We start from the raw sequence: 19,663 nt of genomic DNA on the forward strand, positions 1-19,663 counted from the left end.
CAGTCACGTGTAAGGTTGGCCTCCCACGAGATTTTCAGCAAGTATTGCCTCAGAATCATCCATGCCATTGGCAAGGGCCCCGGCCCTGGCCAAGGCACATAATCAGAGGAGAGATGCAGCCATGCCGAGTTCTGTGTTTATACAGTCTTGAGAGAATCAGTAGCTCTTAAAATCAGTCTTCCTGGAAGGAATACAGGTAAGAATGTCGCTTGATCCCAGAGTTGTGAGGACTCCATCCACAAGGTGAGGGCTTGGAGAGGGAGCCATGCTGTCTTCAGGGGTTCTGCCCTGCTGGTCAGGTCAGAGAAGCAGAAAGATCAGGCCAACACTCACAGTCCCTGGATACTGTAAAACTCGGATAACTCCAAAACCAGAAGCTCCCTTCTTTAGATGGCAAGGAGAATAAGATGTCTTTCCAAGGCCACAGGAAGGAGGGAGCAGAATGAGCCAGGATGTGGTCCAAAACTCCTGGGCTTTGGCTTTAGACAGCCTTAGAGATGCCCGGGAGTTTGGGACTGGCCTTCACAAATCTACCCTTGTGCTAGCTCTACAGAAAATAAACCCAGTGGTTGAAGCTGTCACCAACTGTGGCCCAGGAGCCAGGCACTCATTGCCCATTCTTGGTATTTCCTGAGAGAAGAACGGTTCTTAGTAGAAGTCACAGAAAGTTGTAGGAGCCAGGGTAAGGCAGTCGCCCAGATAAGAACATACCAGAGGCAGCTGGCAGCATCTTGTAGGCTCTGTAGAGCTGGTCAAGGAGCTCCTTCTTCTCATCCTCTGGGAGGAAACTGGACTTCGCTGCATTGATGTTCTAGAAGGGCCAGGGTGACAGACCACATAGAACCAGACAGCAAGGAAGGGAGCCCTTGGCAACCTACTGGTAGTCCATCCTCCTGAGAGCACGGGCAGGGGAGCTCAGGGGAAGGACTTGTCCTGGGTCACATGGCATCAAGTGGCAGAGCAGAGTGTTCTTAAAGTGGCACTACATGATATGGGATCTGCGGAGAATGTTGGAGACTGGAAGATCCTTGGAAGTGTGGTGCCAGAGACCCTTGCAGGGAGTAATGGCATCATGTCCCCAGATCCCGGGCTCAGCCTGGGATCTAAGAACACATTTATAAGCCAGGCACACCATTCTGGGGAAGGGAGTCTTTGAAGATGCTCGGCCTAAGCAGAGGCTAAACCCAAGACGCCATCACCAAGGTGTCCCCTCTGCAGAAGGCAGCTGGCAGTAGGCTTGGCTTATGGTGGACTCCCATCAACAAACCAACTCCCATTCAATGGGGGTCCTAAGCCCTGGACATGACCTACAGGCTCACAAAGCTCTAAGGCCCAGGGCAAGGAACCACTCACCAGTCGCTTAAAATCCTCCTCGGTGAAGCCCATGTCCTGTTTGGTCATGTGGTACTCAGTGTCCAGGGTGGACTTGAAGATGAGCGGGTCATCTGAGTTGAGTGAGTAGTTGGCCTGGTCGTTCTTGAACCTGGGGTGAGGGAGGGAGAAGAGCCTCCTCACTCTCCTGTGAATGGTCCCTGCATGTTGGTTCCCAGCCCCCACGGATCGTCACAGCCTTAGACCTGAAGGACCATATTCTGGTAGAGTAGGAAACACATCACAGAGCTCAGGGGACTTTGTCCAAAGCCACCTAACTAGCAACTTAAGACACTAATGTATCCCATCAGTCCAGAGCCAGGCAGAGGAGGGGCCTGATGGGAGAGCAGGGAGAGTGGGGGCTGGGGCGCTGAGAAAGCAGTGGCCCTCCAGCCACCATCCTCCTGTCCATGCTCAGGGACGGTGCTCCACACCCTTCCCCAACCAGTCCTCAGTCCCCTCCCTCCACTCTCCTCTTGGCAGCATCCCTGACCTGACCCCCGTCTTATTAAATGTAATGGAGTTTTCCTAGCTGTTCCCTTGTTTGACTTTTTTTTTTAATTTTTAGTTTTTTAATACCTTTGTTTTATTTATTTTTTATGTGGTGCTGGGGATCGAACCTCTCAGGTGCTAGGCGAGTGCCGTTCTGCTGAGCCACAACCCAGACCCCCTTACTTTGACTTTTGTAGCAGAATTTGACACTACTTGAAGTGCTTTCCCTAGATTTTGGTTGACACTTTTGGTTTTCCATCTACCTATGTCTTCTTCCTGTCCCTTGAATGTTCCTGGCCTCCTGGAACATAGCCTCTGCCCAGGATCTCCTGGTGTCTTTGCTTCCCCTTTAGGCACCATGACTCTGCAGATGGCTCCTGAGCCTTCGTAGCCCGCGGGCTGTCTGCCCACATGCCCCGGAAAGCCCCCACTGGAGCACCTCGACTCCAGATTCCCAAGGCCAGCTGGGGACCCTCGCCATCACACACTCCTTCCCTTCACTAAGCGTGGCAGGCAGGCCAGCACTGGCCGCCATAGTCACTCTGAGTTATGGCTGTCCTCATCCTCCTCAGGAAAAGGCAGCTTGGCTCTCCCAGAGTCTGACACCACGTCCCAGCACTCAGTCACAGGACAGAAGGGCTTTGGCCTGAGAGCCGGGAAAGTGGAACCAAGAGCACCCCGGCCCCAGGAGCAGCATACACAGGCAAGACTGACCTTGCAGGCCCAGGAAGAAGAGCTCTGCCAGAGGGTAGGTGGGTGACCTCAGCCAAGTTCTAGCACATCTGAGTTCCAGGTTCCCCGTGTGGAAGGTGAGGACAGCTAAGCTGTTTCCCAAAGGTATCCTACAGCGTGGGCCGGTCCCTAGCCCTGCACTGCCTTCCCATCTTTGGCTTCCCAGGAACAAAATCGAATGGGTCCCAGGGACCAGACCTCACCGAATGACTGCGTGCTCCGTGTCTGGCTTCCAGGCGCCTGTGAGGTAGCTAGACCAGGGGCAGACCTGCAAGAGCAGATAGGTGGCTGGCAGGCAGTCCCAGGCTGCGCCACCCTGTCCCTGCACCCTGGGGTGGCCAGGGTCACCATTCTTGCTGGCCTCCGTGTGGCTGAGCCCTACAAACCCTCCATGCCTAGCACTGGAACACCCACTGGCCGCTCCTGCCGGCTAGTCTGCTCCTCAGCTCTTGAGACCATCCTGGCTTTCTTTCTTTTTCTTTCTTTTTTTTAAACCATTGTTGTGCATTTTTTTTAAGAACTTTATTTAAAAATTTTTTTAATGTGGTGCTGTCACTCATTCGTTCCCCAAGAGGGTGTTGAGTCCCAGCACTGTGGCCACATGGTCCTAGGCACTGGGTGTGCTGTGGGCAGGAGGGGAGGTCCCTGCCCTGTAGAGGCCGCCATCCAGCAAGAGGCAGGCCAGCAAGTGTGTGATGCGCAGTAGGCCCCACGGCTGCCAGTTCTACAGACACCAAGAAAGCAGAAAAGGCACTGTGACTCTCAAGACTGTAGTCAGGGAAGGCCTCACTGAGAAAGGGACATCAGAGCTGAGATGTGAAGAAGGTGAGTTCTAGGCAGAGGGATCAGCAAGGGCAGAAGTCCCAGGTCACAGTGTGCCTGGTGTCCAAGGACAGGGGAGGAGTGAGCAGGGGACATGGTGGGTGGGGGTCAGGAGGTAAGGACCCAGAGCACACAGGCTGTGCCCTTGACAGGGGCCCTTGGCTTTTACTCCAAAGGACACAGAAGACAGGGAACTGGGGCAGGGAAGGGGCTTAGATGGGAAAGGGTCAATGAGACTTCTCTGGCACTGTCCCATGCCCACCTCTGGACCCTTTTCATGGCTTAATAATGTCCCCACCCACTCATTGAGTCAAGACAGGCAAAAAAGAGCCTCAAACCCCTCCCCGAACCCAGGCCCCGGAAGACAGCCTCCGCCTCACAACACAAGACCCTGAACTGAAGGAGAGAGCCCTGGATTCATGGCATGCTGGCCTTTGACCCCATGTCTTCTCTGGACCTGTTTCCCTGGGTCTAGATAGGGTGCAGATGGGGCTCCCTGTCTGTCATCTGTGGTGGTGGCAGGGAGTCAGGGAGGACAGACTTTCAGGGACCACGCAGCTCTGGACAGATGGTGTCTAATGGTCAGCCCAACTCAGGCCTCCAGGTACTTGGGCCTCTTCTGCCTAGTGAGATGGGAGCTGCCCAGTGGCATGGGAGATGGTGGCCTCATGAGGCACCACAGTGTGGGCCGGAGCTCTGCCTATGCACCTGTGTGGTCGGCATAGGGGTATTGTGGGGAGAAGAGACACTTGTCCCTGCCTGTCTGCTCACCAGGCCATGGGCAAGGGCAGAGGTACCTTCAACACTGAGCCCAGAGGCTTCCAGCAAGGAGTCAGCAGCCTGGGCCCACCTCGTCCTTCCCCGGATTCTGCGCTCTGTCTTGTCTCTCAGCAGCCTGTCTGGGCCACCTCACACACCCTCCTCTCTGGCCCATCTTGCAATACTTTCCTCAAGTCTAGCATGATGTCCCACAACTCTGTCCCTCACAACAGGCCACACTTCCACCTCTAGGAAGCCTCCCCAGACCACCCCACCCTGTCTCTTGTCTCCTGAGTCTACAGGACCGAGTGCTAAGGCAGATCCTTGCCTGCTGTGGGGCCCTCTCCTCGGGCCAGGAGGTCTGAGACATAACCAGAATGAGGATCGAGGCATGACCAGGGTGAGATTGTAGCTTCTCCCTGGCCAGTTCTGTGGTCCTGACAAGCTCCTTCACCACCCAGAGCCTCTGCAAATGAGGGCCATGTTTACCTTGCAGGACTACTGACAATTTACAAAGTCAAATCCAATTCTGTAAGCTGTACATGTATTATACTCTTCTTTGCCTAAGAGATTTCTGCTGTTAAGAATGGAAGCAAGTCAGGCACAGTGGCACACGTCTGTGGTCCCAGCTACGCAGGAGACTGAGGCAGGAAAATCACAAGTTCAAGATCAGCCTGGGCAATTCAGTGACATCCTGACTCAAAATTTAAAAAAGGTTGGGAATGTAGCTCAGTGGTAGGGTGCCTCTGGGTTCTACCACTAGTTCTGCAAAAACAAAAACAAAAAAGGAAGCAATGAGAGCTACACTACACAGGCCCCAGTGCCTGGTGTCTACAGAGGGAGTAATTATCTTCTAATCTTCCAAGTGAGAAGGATCTGCTGAGGACAGTGCTGGGTCCCTTCCAAATGCCAGCCCTATTATACAGATGGGAAAACTGAGGCCCAAAGAAGGTAACTGCCCAGTGTTGCTGTTACTCCACCCCAGAGTCTGAGATTAGCATCAGTGTTCTTAACTCCCATGTTCTGCCACTTTTTTGTAGACATGGCAGGCATTTCCATTCATCACATCCACTTTTCAGAAGGGACAACCAAGGCCCAAAGACATTGGAGAGATGTGTCCAAAAGGCCCCTCTGTGGTTCCCAGAGGCTGAGGCCTAGACCTGGTGCTAGGCACAGAGATGCACCCTGCCCTGGGTCCCGTGGGTTGGGCTCACTCACGCGATAGCAGGCATGTAGTAGTCAAACTTGCTCAAGAACTCGGGCAGAGACAGGGGCTTGTCCATGCCAATGATGTTCTGCAGCTCCTCTGCTGTGTTGGCTGGGAGGGCGATCCCTCGCTTCCTGAGAAGAAGACAGTGAGGGTGGAGGATCCAGCCAGGCCTGACAGGGTGGGATGGAAGTCTCCACTCGGAGCCTAGCAGGAAACCCAGGGACTCTCCATCCAACTCCTTCCCTCAGATGAATGGGAAAACTGAGGTCCAGCCCCTATAGAACCAGGACTGGAATTCTTCCCAGACCTTCTGGCCCTAAGCCAGGGGAAGTCAGCAGATCTCAAGAGTGACAAGCAGGGGTTGAAGTCTCCATGTCACATACCCTCCACGTCCTTGCTGGGCCAGCATCTGCAAGTGCCAGAACCAGCCCAGGACTTCTTCCCAAGCCCCAGGAGTGACTAGAGCCAGCTGGTCCTGTGCCCAGGCAGGGGTTATCAGGGGCAATAACTGCAGCCTCACAATGCCTGAGGCAGAAATTGGGGCACGACTTCCCCCTCCACCCTCCTCTGGCACATCAGAGTGGCCTGCCTGGTCTAGCACACTAGGAGGGGGTGCGTGGCAGCTCCTGAGGTGGGAGGGCTCAATGAGCTGGCCATCCAGCGTAGAGCTCTGTCCCCTCCTTTCCCCAGCTCCCGGCACAGGCTGGACCTTGGCAACCTGCTGAGAATACCCCTGTTGCTCAGAGCCCCCTTTACCCACTGGTGTCCCTGCCCCCCTGTGGCTATGGGAAGGTGGTGCCAGCTCAGGGCCGCCTCCTTCTGCACGTGCTCCTGCCTCCTTCTCCTGTCCCACCCAGACCCTGGCACACAGGCCTCAGTTTCCCCACTTTTAAGATAAAAGGAACAAGAGAGAGAGAGAGAGAGAGAGAGAGAGAGAGAGAGAAGTGACAACCAAGGAAATGCTTCCAACACGAGAGACAAAACAAGAGCAGATAATAGTCACTCAGGGAACAAAGCAGAGAAGAGGACATACAAAAAAATCTAGAGGGAACGGCCTTAAGGAGTTGAGAAGATGCTGCATCCTTGAAGCAAGATTTTTTTTTTTTTAGGGACCTCAAGGGGCTGGGGAGGTGGCTCGGTGGTAGAGTGCTTGCCTATCACATTTGCATCCCCAGCACTGAAGATGAACTTTTTAAAGTCTTTTCATATGTAACTGCCTATTCCCCAAGCCCTGTGAATATGCCCCTTCCTATCTGGTAGACTTAGTTCCCTATGGGGACCCACTAGGCACTGCCCAGGTCTTGTGGGTGCCCACCAGGCTGCCAGTCAGCTGTCTATGGCTGTTTACTGTAGGGGACAAGGTGACCCTGTGTGGTCCTGGTATATAGAGGACAGATGCCTGGCACCCTATGATAACCCCCAGTGTCGAGTCTCCCACTGCTGGCCACCTTGCCCCAAGGTCACCTCCATAGGTCCATGTCCAGTCACTGGACCCTGCAGAGCCTGTGGGCGAACGAGCCGTAAGACTGTGTGAAGACAATGACTTTGATGGTGGCCCTGCTCAGGAGATGGGGAGGCCAGAGTGGACACTGGAGGCATCTGTGCACAGTTGGGAGGTCATTCCCAGGGCCAAGGGAGGGAGTCAGAGCAGGACACCAACAGGAGGAGAGAGTGGCCAGGTTCGGAGTGTGCTTTGGAGAAAGCTGACAGGTCATGAAGGAGACTGAGAAGAGGTGAAAGAGGCCCCTGGAGAAGGCGGAAGGAGTCATGGAGCTGAAGGAAGAAGAAAGGGTGAGAAGAGAGTCACCGAGACAGGAGACGCCGTGGGTTGGATCTGCAGGCCACAGGCTAGTGGCTCCCCCTCCGAACTCCATACCCACGTCCAGGCCCCTGTCTGCTGACTCCAGGCCAAACTCCAGCTGGCACCTGCCCACCCTCTCTCCAGGGTCCACAGAGGTGGCAGGAGACAAGGGACATCAGACCAGCCGCCATACTGACTCCTCCCTCCGTTTCCCCAACACCCTGCCCCTGCGCTCTGGCCTTCATGCTTTCGCTAATGAGCGCTATCTGACCCCTTCGCAGTGGTGATCAGATTCAACCCCATTGTCCCACCCCGAAGACCTCACTGGGGCTCTGTGGCAATAGTTGGCAGCACCAAGTGGGTAAAGGGAAGGCAGAATAAGCCCAATGATTCACTCCATTCGCTGGAGCCAGGAGGTGCTGATTGATAACACAATCGTCCTGGGCTGTTTATGGGTGGGAGGCCCTGAGCTAAGTGGGTTTCCTGTGCTACCTCTCCAAAACCTCCAGCTGCGTGTGTAATGGTGGGGGACATGGACTGGGTCCACCTCTTGCTCAAACCTCTGCCCTGTGTTTACCAGGCAAGCTATTGCACCTGCCATGGCTCTGTGTCCTCACCTATGAAGTGGGGCACCAGAGTACCCACCTCACGAGAGCATGAGGCAGAGTGCTGGGGAGTGGGTGGAGCACCAGCAATGCCAGTGTGCCCGTGTTACACAGCTAAGGAAATCATACCAGCAGCCTCCCAGGGCCAAGGGTCACTGGAAGAGCACCAAGGTGGAGGGAGCGGCTCACCAGAACAGTCTTGGGGAGGTGGAAGAGGTGCTCCCGAGTCAGGGACAAACTCTCAAGGGCCACTAGTTCTCTCCTGAGGGGCAGGTGCCTGGACACCAAGAGGATTCTAGTTTACAGGATAGAACATTCAAGTTTAGATCCAGAGCTGAACTTTTGAAGATCATGGGGGAGAACTGAGTCCTTCCAGCTCCAAACAGAGAGTCGGCAGCAAACAGATGAAGGATGCAGAGAGGAGTGGCGGGGTGGGGGCATCTCCCAGACAGCCCCAGAAGGAGGCCCTAGCTGACCTCAACCCATAGAGGCCAAGTGCACAGAGAGAAAATGTCTCCACAGACCACCTTTTTCTGCCCATGGGCTGGCTTGATTCCCACAAAGATCCATAAGAAGCAGTGACCCTGGACTTTTCTAGGAAATTTTGAGGAGCCATGGACTCCCTCAACTTCTGGGGAGGCAGCTCCTGGCTATGGACTTACCTGCCGTAGTATAAGATGGTTTCGGGCTTGATGGCTCCATCCAGGTGGACATGCAGTTCTACCTGCAAGGGGCAGAGGGAAGAGAGAGGGAACACCCATGGGTGCCTGAAGAAACTTTCAGGGGTTGTTAACGTCAACCATGAGGACCACTGGCCACCACTGCCTGGACACTGACCACATGCTTTGATTTAACCCTCACCATGGGGTGGGCCCAGCTGCTATCTCTCTTTCACAACTGAGGACACTGAGGTTCCGAGAGGTTAAATTTCTTGTCTGAGGCCATGGAGCAAGCAACGTCAACAGGAACCTGACCCAGGGCCCTGCTCCTAACCCCAGCCAGGCAATGGCAGAGCCAATTCCCAAGATTGTGCTCTTAACCACAAGGCCAGCCAGGGTCCCCTGGGAACCCTTGAGCCCCAGCTGCCGCAGTCTTGGCTGGGCACAGAATCACGAGCCACCACACAGCTTTGTAGATTCAAACAGCAATTCTTTATTCCCGAACTCACACCGGCCTCCACACACGTTCTCTCGCAATCCCCGTTCTCCTGCCACCCAATTCACCTACTCCACGAGGCTTATTTCCCAAAATGCTCTCTGAATCTCACGAGAGTTCAACAGGAGCTTAGGCAGCAGGAACGCCCTAATTCCAGCAGCAATAATCCTCAACATCGAACTTCCCTAAAATCCAAGGTCTTAAACTGGGAACGCCCTAAACCCAAGGATTGGGATACTTCCTCAAACTGAGGATACACCCTAATCCTGGATCCATCCTCGTCCTTGGGCAGGGTCACCTAACATGCAATGTCAACAGCGAAATTAACATGGGGTACGCTGGCAAGGAAATTTCCTACTTGGTAATGGCCCTCAGCACCAGCCACCTCTCAGATAGCTCCTACTCTCAGCCACCTCCAAATCCAAGTTCAGCAGAGAGGGTTAAGGACTACAGATACCACAGTGAGAACCTGCAACACATTTAAAAGTTCAGGCTCCAAGTTGGGGGAACTGATATTCAGCAGCACGAGGTCTTTCTAGTACTCTAGGTAGGGTACTGGATACTTGGTGGTCTTGGCGATCACTCCCCATGGACTCAGTCTCATCTCACATCTTGTACACAAAGCCAAGACTACCAGCAGGGGCTTGGAGACCACCCATCTGGCTTTACTCTAGTGCTGCTCCTTCTCTGGCTGTGGGACCTCAGACAAGGTGCTTGATATCTCCTAAGCCTCAGCTTCCTCAATTCAAAAACAATGGGACTTTACACTGCCTTGTCTAAGAAAAATTATAAGGATTTATAAAAGACATTATGGCACTCAGGTATGGCCCCAGGGGAACAGCCCTGCCTTTCAACCAGGGCATTCACTGTGAGCTGGTAAGAGGCACACCGGGAGACCGTGGGCTAAGGGACTTTGCCTATTCCAGGTCAGAGAGGAAACTTCCCAGGCCAGGGAAGAATAAAAAAAAAATCCCCACTGACATCTCCACAGAAAAGGACCACCTCTGGAACTTGGAGGCCCAGATAAGAAAGTGAGGTGCCTTGGGGAGGAAGAGCAGCAACTAGGGAGCTGGCCCTTACAGAGGAGACTTGGCTGGGACCCACAGGACTGGCAAGGAGCAGAGATGCCAAGCCTCCTACAGGCAGGACTTGGGGTGCCCAGATCTCTCCTGAGGTCTTCCACCTTGTGAGGAACAGCAGTCCTCACACCCAGACTTGGGGTCAAGTTAGCTGTTGGATCCCTGACCAACTAATTTAATTCCCACCCCTGGCTAAAGCACACTCAGCATTAGGACCCTGTAGCCCAGAGATCTGCCAAGCAGCTGTGTGACCTAGAGCAAGTATCCTCCCCTCTCTGAATCTCTACTTTCTTATCCTTAACCCTCATAAGGCTATGGGGAAGATATAACAGAGGCAGTTATACTACTCTGAGAGCATCATGCAGTGACAGCTGGCATCCTGGCTTCTCCGTTCACTTCCCGTGTGACCTGAAGAAAGTCACCACTCTCTGTGTCTCCATAACCTCATCTGTCAAATGGGAAGAACAATATGCCTTCCTCCTAAGGCTTCATGAGATCAACCACATTAATGCACCTGGAGCACCTTACACACAGCGACACACACCAAAAGGTAAACACGAGTCCACCGCCAACCTTTCACTAAAAAACAGTGCCAGGTTAGGTGGACCACACCTGGAGTCCCAACAACTCAGGAGGCTGAGGCAAGAGGATCACAGGTCCCAGGCCAGCCTGAGTAACAGAGTAAGACCCTGTCTCAAAATAAAATTTGAAAAAATTAAAAAGGGCTGGGAATGCAGCTGGGTTGTAGAGCACCCCAGAACAGAAAAATCAATCAATTAATAAAAATCATGTAGCACTGCTGGGTGCTAGGGGTACAGACCAAAGCAAAAGGGATGAAGTCTTGTTCCTGTGTCACATGCGGTCCAGCAAGGGACAGAGGTAACAAACCAATGTCACGTGCATAAATGTGCAGTCTCAAACCAAGACGGCCCCTCAGGAAACACAAGCATAAATCCTGCAAGAGTAACAAACCAAAGAACTGAGCCCAGCTAGAGGCCAGCGGTGGTGGCCTCCCAGGGAAACAGGCCCTGAGCTCCACACGGAGGAGCTAACTAGGCAAGAGTGGGGAGGAAGGCAGGAAGAACATTCTGGGCAGACAGAACAAGAGAAAATGGGATGTACGGAGGAACTGAAGGTCAGGTTCAGAGAAGGAGGTCCCGGGAGAGGGGCACTGCAGGGCAGGACCAGCCAGGCAGGCTCTGCAGCCACAGGGAGCTGGGCTTTCTCCTGAGGCCATGGAGAAGCCATGCAGGGCTCAAAGCTGGCCAGAGGGAGAGGGTGACACAGATGCTTGGACCCCTGTCACGAGGTAGACAGGGGAAAATGGGGACAGAAAGCTGTCAAAGGAAACATACACTTCAGAGTAGGCCTGGGTGGGTGGTGATTCCCACAGCCTAAGGCAGAGAGCCTGGAAGACAGCCAGATCCTAAGGGTGGGGACAGGGATGTGAAGAGAGTGGCATGGCTGGCTTGGTTCAGCCGGAGCCACCTTTGAGACACTTGAGAAAGCAGAGGCTCAGGGAAGGGAGGTCACCTTCTCTGTCAACTGTCTCACAGACAGAGTGATACCAGGGTCAGGAGGCGCTCTGAGACCCAGGCGGGAGATGGCACCTGCAGCTGCAGTCAGAGACAGCATGTTAAGGAAGGAGAGGCTTGGGCCTAGGCCCAGGCCTTGACAGGCCAGCACTCCAGGGCTGAGCCAGGGAGGCAGAAGTAGGAGGGACAGAGTTGCCTGATGAGCAGCAGGGCCTGGCCATGGGACGTCAAGGGGGAGCAGTGCCCACCAGGTCAGCATAGTGGGATCTCGATGCTGACTCCCCTAAAGCTGTCTATAGCCCAATCCCCAGAACCTGTAAAATATGACCTTATATGTCAGAATATGAGACTCTCAAAAATCTTGAGAGAAAGTACATTCTCTGGACAACCTGGTGGGCCTTGATAAAACCTTGTATCCTTATCACAGAGACAGAGATATGCACCCCACAGGAAGTAGCACTGTGATCACCAAGCCAGAGACCAGTGCTCCTGAGGCTGGAAAATACAGAATGGGACCCCCTTCCCCTGAGTCCTTAGAGGGTGAATAGCCCCGCTGCCACCCTGATTTTGGACTTCTGGCCTCTAGAACTATAAGGGAATAAATTTCTGTGGTTTTAGGCTTCCTGGTATGTGGTAATTTGTTACAGGAAACACATACAGCCAGGCCTCCCAGAAGTCAAGGGTACGCGGGCAGGAAAACACCCCTTGGTTTAAGAATGTAGGCACTAGGGACCCTGGAGTAGTTCTCAACCTATTAGGAGCACCAGGGGACCTTTAGAAAGTCACAAATGATCGAGCCCTAGATCACTCATATCACGATCCTGGGGGTGGGCTCAGGCCTAGCGTGTGCGTGTGTGTGTGTGTGTGTGTGTGTGTGTGTGTGTGTGAACAAAAGGCTCAGCTGCAGAATGAACCCGGGTCTCCTCCACCTGCTAGGTTAAGTGCTGTACCTTTGAGCTACACCCCAGCCCTACTGTCTTTAAAGATCTACTCTTTTTTTTTTAAACATGCAGTCAAGTTGAGAATAAATGCCCTAGAGAGGCCTAAGCAAGGGCCAAATCCATACTGAACAGGGAGGGGGGGTGAGTAAAAAAATGGAAAATTTTTGACTATTTCATAAATTTTATCTCTGAATGAGAAACAAATGACCTGCAAGAGGGCAGGAAGTGGATGTGGGTTCAAGAGAAGTTTGTTTTCTTTGAATTTGGTCCTAAACCTTGGAGGGGATGATGGAGGCTGAGAGATGTGAGCTGTAAGAGGCTGCTGAGAAATGAGGCTGGGGGAGGGGATCCCATGGCACATGCCGTCTAGTACAGGGGACAGGGGTCAGGCAAATGTCACATGGATAAATGTACAGGCTCAAAACATGATGGCCCTCAGGAAATACAAACATAGCCCTAAATGGAGAGCAACAGCCAAAGAACTGAGCCCAGCTGGAGGCCAGTGGTGGCCTCCCAGGAAAGCAGGCCTCCAGCTGCAATATGCTGAAGGATGAAGAGGAGCCAGTGAGGCAGCGCAGGAGAGGGAGGGGCAGGAAGAGCATTCCAGGCACAGGGAACAGCACTGCAAATTCTACGCAGCAAGAGAAAATGGGGCGGATGGAGGAACTGAAGCTCAGGTTCAGAGAAGGGGGTCATGGGACAGGGGATGTTGCCAGGCAGGACCACCCAGATGGGGCTCCTGCCACCACAGGGAGTTGGGCTACTTCCTCAGAGCCTCTGAGAGCAGGGAACTCGGGCAGTGAACAGGAAAGGAGACATGAAGGATCTGTGAGATGACTTCTGGGAAAAGTGTTTAAATGTCAATGCAAGAGAGAGCCAGGGCTCTCTTCAAATGGGTACAGCAACTGACAATGTTCAACGTGGTGATGGCCAAGCTCAGCTTGGAGACCACAGTGACCTTGCCAGGGTCACACTGATTGATGATGGTAGAGCAAGGTTGGAACCTATCTCCTCCCGCCTCTGAGCTGGAGTCCCACCCACAGGCCTCAGTCCCTCCCTGGCCCTCCTGCCAAGCCTGTGCCTGGCCTCCTGACCTCTCTGGGGAGCAATCTCACCCTCCTTCCTTGTTCTCATCCTCTGTCCTTTGGCTCATTTATATAACACGTCTGTCTCCTTCCTCTGCACTCACCACAGCTGGCCCAGGAAACCTTCCCTGGGCTGAGGTGCAGCCTCAGCTCAGAGAGAAGCAGCCTCAGTTAGCAGCAGATGCTTACTATGTCTGTCTCAAGACATGCGAGCCAGCCAGGTGAGGCCCAGGGAGGAGCATTCCCACCCTGCATCACCCTAGGCCACCAGTTGTCAATGGCAGAGCCAGAGTGAGGACCCAGGTCTTGGACCCCTTGCCCAGGTACTCCCAGGTCTGACTCAGGCTCCTGACAACCACAGGGACAGCAGGACGGGCCGCAATCAGATGTCTTCTCCTTGGCTCTGAGCCCTCCCCCATCCCAAAACAACTCTGTCTTGTTCTCATCTGCTGACCTTTGGCTCATTTATATAACACATCTGTCTCCCCCCCCCCCCGCCTCCTCATGGCAGGGACCTTGTCTGTGTCATCTTGCTGCACCCTCAGTGCTGGCACAGCACCTGGCACTACAAAACATGCTCAAATGACCCAGTGATTGCCATCTCCTCCCCTGCGCCACGTCCCTTTGCTGTAAGAAAGGGCCTGACCAACCCTGGGGGCCTCAGCACTGCAGCCAGAACCCAGATGAGCCCCAGGTGCCGACTGCCAGCTATGAGCCCTTCCTTCCCAACTCTGCTTGGCAACCAGCTGGGTGGTGCCAGGGGTCAGTGCCTCATGCCCCCATGGTCTCTCAACTGAATTTTTTGGGGGGGCAGTTCAGGAGACAGCAGCCCTGGGTCCACACAGTTTCAGCCCTGCCTCCTCCAGGAAGCCCTTCATGCTCAGCCCACTCTGGGCTTCTGCAGCTGCTAGATACAGAGTAGAAGGTGCTGGCCGAGCAGTCCCTTGGCGCCTGGCTGAGCTCTCTGTTGCTGCCGTGAGCCTCCCCAGAGGTTTCCCGGATGGCAAGATGTGCTTTCTGCTTAATGGATACTATGTGGGGCCATAGCCTAGAAATGATCCAGTTACTCCCACTTTTTAGGTGACCAGACTCAGCCTCAGAGAGATTAACGTAAGACTGATGAGTGTCAGAGACTAATGGATACCACGGCCAGAAATTGTTTTGACCCTAAATCCAAAAGTTTTCACTGTAGCAACAAGCCCCCCACACCCTGCGAGGCCAGGGCTGGGTATACCATGGGAAAGTCAAGCAGCACGACTCACAACTAGGCTGCAGCTGCTGCTGCTGCTCACTAACCAACAGCAGCTAGCCCTGGCGTCCATGCTGAGCCCAGGCTTGAGGTCTGTGAGATGCATGTGGGTAAAATTCCCATTTTAAGGGGAAAACGGAGGCACGGTGGAGTAGTTTGTTCAAACTCCCTCACTAATAAATGGGAGATCAGGACTCAGACCTGGGCAACCCAGGCCCTGTCTAGGGCTCAAGATCAAATCCTCAGCTCTTCTACCTCCCTCAGCCTCCTAAAGCCAGATTACAGGCACCAAAACCACAGTGGCTATCTGCCCCCACAGCTGCTCTGGGACCTTGGTGCACTTAGGGGTGAGGGTGAACCTCCCTCAGCACCATCAAACTTCACCTCGGGCTCCCCCATACCACTGTGGTCCAAGGTCAGACCATACTGTCACCTTCCCCGACTTGTCCTCCCACCCAAGCATCCTGAGAGGGGCAAGATAGAAATCATCTCAGAATGCCTGGGCGGGAGGACAAGTCCTCCCAGCTCCCCCCACCACACCATGCTGAGGTTGGATGTGGAATCATGAGGCTGGCTGGCCTCCTTGCTCCCTGTGTACCCACGGGTCAATTCTCCGGTCCTTGTCCTTTTCTGTCAAAAGGTTTTAATGAAACCCAGTCTCCTTCATTCATCTCCATAGTAGGCAGGCTGTCCTGGTGGCTCTGGTTACTAAAAGGCACTGAGAGCCAGGACAAGAGCAATCAGAGGCTTTGTCCCAGGGACACAAAGGAGTGCCATTCTGTGGGTGGGGAGGCTTTCCAAAGACCCTACAGCTAGGACACACACACCCGAGGGCCTGCCAATCACTGCAGAAGAAACACTGGCACCTCAGTTTTCCCCAAGAACCCCAGGACATTGTGTTTTGGATTTTTTGTTTGTTTGCTTTTGTTGTTGTTGTTGTTTTGGTTTTGGTTTTTGGTACTGGGGTTCAACTAACTTGCCCAGGCTGGCCTCAAACTTATGTTCCTCCTGCCTCAGCCTCCTAAAGCCAGATTACAGGTATGTGCTCCCAAGCCCAGAAAGACATTGGTATTTTTCAATCCACTTTATGGAAGAAGTAGCTGAGGTTCAGGACTTGCCTATCTGAGGATGTAATGGTGTATCTCAAGTGCAAGGCCAAGTTGCCACCCTGATTCTAATTTCTCTGCCCACACCCTCCTTCCTCCTTCCACCCCCCCACCCCCACCGACAAAGTGGGGAGGACAATGTAGCAAAACAGAAAACAGTTAATAGCATTCACTTGAGTTTCAGGTCCATCTGGGTTCAAATCTAGCTTTGCTGCTTTCTGGCTGTGTGACTTTGGCAAGTTCCTTCCCCTCTCTGAGTCAGTTTCCTCATATGTAAGGCTATGTGAGCATGTAATGAGTTAACATATATGCAAAGCAGTTAGAACTGTGCCTGGTACAGGGTAGATATTTAAGTGTGTGAAAGAAAAAGCACACTGGTGCTTGGTCCCAATCCCTCTGCATGGGGAAGAGATAGCACAGCCCCTCCCCAGCCTGGGCACTTCACATGCCAGTCTACAGCTTCAAGGTGCTCAGATTTTGTGTAGCATTGGGCAAGTTCCCTCACCTCTATAGGTCTCAGTTTCTTCATCTATAAATGGTGATGAAGACATCTGCCTTGTTGGGTCATCCAGAATTCTGAGGAAAAATTGCCAGAGGGTACCCAAGGCCACTCACAGGACAGCCATTTTTATAATTACAAAAATGGGTGTGTGGTCAGCCCTGCCCTCCAGGATAAATAACACCTGAGGACCACAGGATTTTCTAACCCTGCCTCCTGGGAACAAAGAGTGATAAGGGACATACATCTACCCCCTTGCTTCCTTCTCTGGTGCCCAGAAAGTTCTTGGGAAGCATTTCTTGGAATGATCATCAAATGGGATAGCCACATCCGAGGGACTTGCTTCTTAAAGGTGTCTGTAGACCAGAGGCAGATGTCCCCAACCAAAGCCCAAATATTCAAACACCCAAAGCCAGTTGATTTGGGTGCACATGAAGTTTGAAAAGTACCACCCATGCTGCCCTCTTAAAGCTGGCCAGGTCCTGGGCCCCAGTGAGTGACAGGTTTGAGAAGCTAAAGAACCCAGCAAATGCCCCTCTCCCAGATGTCTGCACCTAGATACCAGCATCCCCATCCCCAAGGCTCCCACAAACAGAGCTCAGGAGAGGTGGTTAGGGGCACAGAATTTCAAAGCCACCTTCCCTGGTCTCGGATCTCAACTCAGCTGCTTTGAACTCAGGCCTAGTTAAGTTCTCTGTGCCTGTTCTTCATCTCTAAATGGGGATGAGTCTGGCTGCTTCACAGGGTCATTGCCAGTATCCAATAAATTCTCGTAGTTACTGTGTTTAGGCTGGTGCCTGGCACAGAAAAACCAGCCCTCGGTAAGTGTCTCCTGTGATAACGAGTGGTCATACTTATTATCTGATCACCCACAGGAAGGCCCAGTCACAGCAGCTCCTTTCCTGTCCTCTTGCCAGCTCAATGACACAAGATCTATCATATCTCAGACATGGCAGGTGACATGCCATCTTTACTCTCAAGCATCCAGACACCCATGCAAGCAAATGGTGCCCTATTCCTCAGATGTGGAAACTGAGGCTCAGAGGGAAGAAATGACCTGCCAATAGGAATCAGATGAGGAGACTGGATGAGACCCCAGAACATGAACCACAGTATGAGGCCTCCCTATAGGACTGATACAAAAGTATGACCAGAGTCAAATTGGTGCGCATACCAAACACTATAGAAGTGTCACCTGTTATTGGCTCCATAATTTCCACTTCACACCCAATCGAGGGGCTTCACCCTTATTCCCTTAGATTCACATCAGGGGATGGTGGTTCGCAGCCCAAGGGCGGAGGGAATCTAAAGCATAAACATTTTAAAAATAAAAAATAAATTTTTAAAAAGGCACTGATGAGCAGCAATGATGGGCTGGGGCTTCTAGACAAGACGCTATGGAGGCCTGGGTTGGGGCAGGAGGGCTGTCCCCACACTCCTTACTTCTGACAGGGTGCAGCGGAGCATTTTTTCTGTGGTGGGGGCATCAATAATGGGGTCCAGGCTTGCCTGCTCCTGTCTCCCCACTCTGTCCCCCATGATTCTCACTAAAATTTTTGTGATATCCGCTGTCCTCTCTTGGATAAGTTCAGACCAGCTGCAGTTGACTAGGTCCCCAGGCCTCTCAGTCTCAACACCCTATTGGCTGATTCGCAGGACTTGGTGGACTCCTGGGACCCGCCCCTCCTGTACAGAATCTGTAGGGCTCCAAAGCAGGCCAAGTGGACTGGGACCCACCCTGACTCCCCGCTGTTCCCAAGATGCCACAAAGACTCCACAGCTGGTGGGTGGAGAGACCAGGGGTTCTCCCTTGGGGCCTGGGGCCCTGTCCTGGCCCCAGTGAATCCTACTGCAGCCCGAAGCCCAGGTTCCTCAGTCCCTTGGCCTCAGCATAGGAAGGGGAGCGCCGCGCTCGCTTCCCTCCCCTTCCTGGCTTGGCTCAGGGTTCATCCCATGGGGGCATCCACAAACCTGGGCTCCTTGGCGCGGGGAAAGCCATTATAAAGTTCACTGCTGCTTTGATCCTCAGTGCGCCCTGGCTCAAAGCTAGGTGCCTACAGATGTAGACCTCAGGACTAGGATACCGCTGAGATTCAGAGACGCCCAGCCCCTGCCTAGGTTCACACAGCTGCTCAGTGCTGCGACGCGAGGCGCGCATTTGGCAGACGGGGAGGCTGAGACCAGAGAACAAATCAGGGGCAGAAGCAGAACCGCAGGCCGGCCAGGGACGCCCGCGGGTTCTGGAAGCTCCCTGCCTCATTGCCGCCCACTGAACACCCGGAGGCGAGCCGAGACTTGATCCTAGGGAAGAAAGCGCCCGCAGGAGCTCCGGGGTGCTTCTGGGGCGAGCACGCCCGCGGCTGGGCCCCCTAAACCCCGACAGATCGGGAGCCAGACCCGAACCCGGAGCCCCGGCCCGCGCTCACTTTGGGCTTGTCGAAGGTGGGCCTCTGGGTCATGGTGCCAAGCGTGCGTCCCGGCGCTGCTCCTTCCGCCGAAGGCCGGTGGGTTTCCTCTGGCTCAGTGGCAGGTCCAGTTCCCGGTGGCCCTCACAGCCGGCTCCCCGCCACGCTGCTCTTTACCGGGCCGGGCCCCGCCCCGCCCCGCCCCCCCGCTCCCAGGCCCCGCCCCGCCCCTCCCCGGAGCCCCAGCCTCGCCGCCTCCGGGCCCGCGCATTTCCTGGTATTCCGGACCCCGCGTTCTGGAGGGCTGTCACCGACCCGAAAACTCGTGCAGAGCCACCTGTGGGCTCGGCCGCAGCCGCCTAGCCGGGCTCTGCCTCCTCCCCGGCGCTTCCAACAATAAACCACACTTCCACTGCTGCCTGGGCGCCTACTGTGTGCAGGCTGGAGCTAGAGGCGGCCAGGTTGCGGGGGTGCGGGGGGATCGGTGGGGTGAGGGGACCCGTGAGCTTCGGAAGCCTTGGAGGTTTGGGTCTACGTGCTAGATCCAAGCTCGCTGCAGAATCACTGGACAGAACTGTGTGATTAGAGAGCTCCAATGGAGGGGTCACGGTGGAGAAGCCTCCAGGGCGCTGGGGATGAAAGAAAACCCAGGGTGGCTGGAGACCTCCAGGGGACCAGGACACAGTAAGTCTGAGCAATTACCTGGATAAACCTGCCCAGAGACCTGAACCAAACGTTCACACCCTCACTGGCTGTAATGGAGGCACCCTGAGGCCCATTCACAGGAGAATGAGCAAATCAACTGAAATATCCACAC

The 19,663-nt window shown here is 54.0% G+C and overlaps 2 protein-coding genes across 5 annotated transcripts; both read right to left on the bottom strand.

Annotated features, from left to right (window-relative positions):
- Positions 1 to 307: 307 nt before the first annotated feature.
- LOC308647316 (adenosine deaminase-like) lies at positions 308 to 6,864 on the bottom strand (the record flags this gene model as incomplete). Its single annotated transcript, XM_081291416.1, has 6 exons — positions 308 to 811; positions 1,354 to 1,483; positions 2,799 to 3,018; positions 4,934 to 4,941; positions 5,395 to 5,517; positions 6,851 to 6,864. 6 exons carry the CDS (start codon positions 6,862 to 6,864, stop codon positions 659 to 661), a joined length of 648 nt encoding a protein of 215 aa, XP_081147542.1. The 3' UTR covers positions 308 to 658.
- On the bottom strand, positions 5,395 to 19,647 carry LOC308647155 (uncharacterized protein). 4 transcript variants are annotated; one of them, XR_014021599.1, is made up of 5 exons: positions 18,868 to 19,647; positions 18,413 to 18,495; positions 17,637 to 17,746; positions 8,455 to 8,516; positions 5,395 to 5,513 (listed from the first exon to the last, which is right to left on the bottom strand). XR_014021599.1 is itself a non-coding variant. In XM_081291075.1 (3 exons), the coding sequence occupies exons 1-3, from the start codon at positions 18,898 to 18,900 to the stop codon at positions 6,871 to 6,873; spliced, it is 384 nt and encodes a 127-aa protein (XP_081147201.1). In that variant the 5' UTR covers positions 18,901 to 19,647; the 3' UTR covers positions 5,624 to 6,870. The 4 variants fall into 4 exon arrangements, 1 of the variants encoding a protein (XP_081147201.1); XR_014021600.1 differs by having other exon boundaries at positions 5,443 to 5,517; XR_014021601.1 differs by lacking the exon at positions 5,395 to 5,513 and adding an exon at positions 5,624 to 7,159.
- Between the last annotated feature and the right edge of the window lie 16 nt (positions 19,648 to 19,663).

The sequence above is a fragment of the Spermophilus citellus genome (assembly GCF_964194105.1).
Source record: "Spermophilus citellus genome assembly, chromosome: 4".
NCBI lineage: Eukaryota > Metazoa > Chordata > Mammalia > Rodentia > Sciuridae > Spermophilus > Spermophilus citellus.

Coding starts and splice junctions, on each gene's coding strand:
- LOC308647155 (XM_081291075.1), bottom strand. CDS start 18,900: ATGACCCAGAGGCCCACCTTCGACAAGCCCAAA. Junction 8,517..18,867: donor CCACCTTCGACAAGCCCAAA/GTGAGCGCGGGC, acceptor TGCCCCTTGCAG/GTAGAACTGCATGTCCACCT. Junction 7,160..8,454: donor ACCATCTTATACTACGGCAG/GTAAGTCCATAG, acceptor TTCTTCCTTCAG/CTCCATGACTCCTTCCGCCT.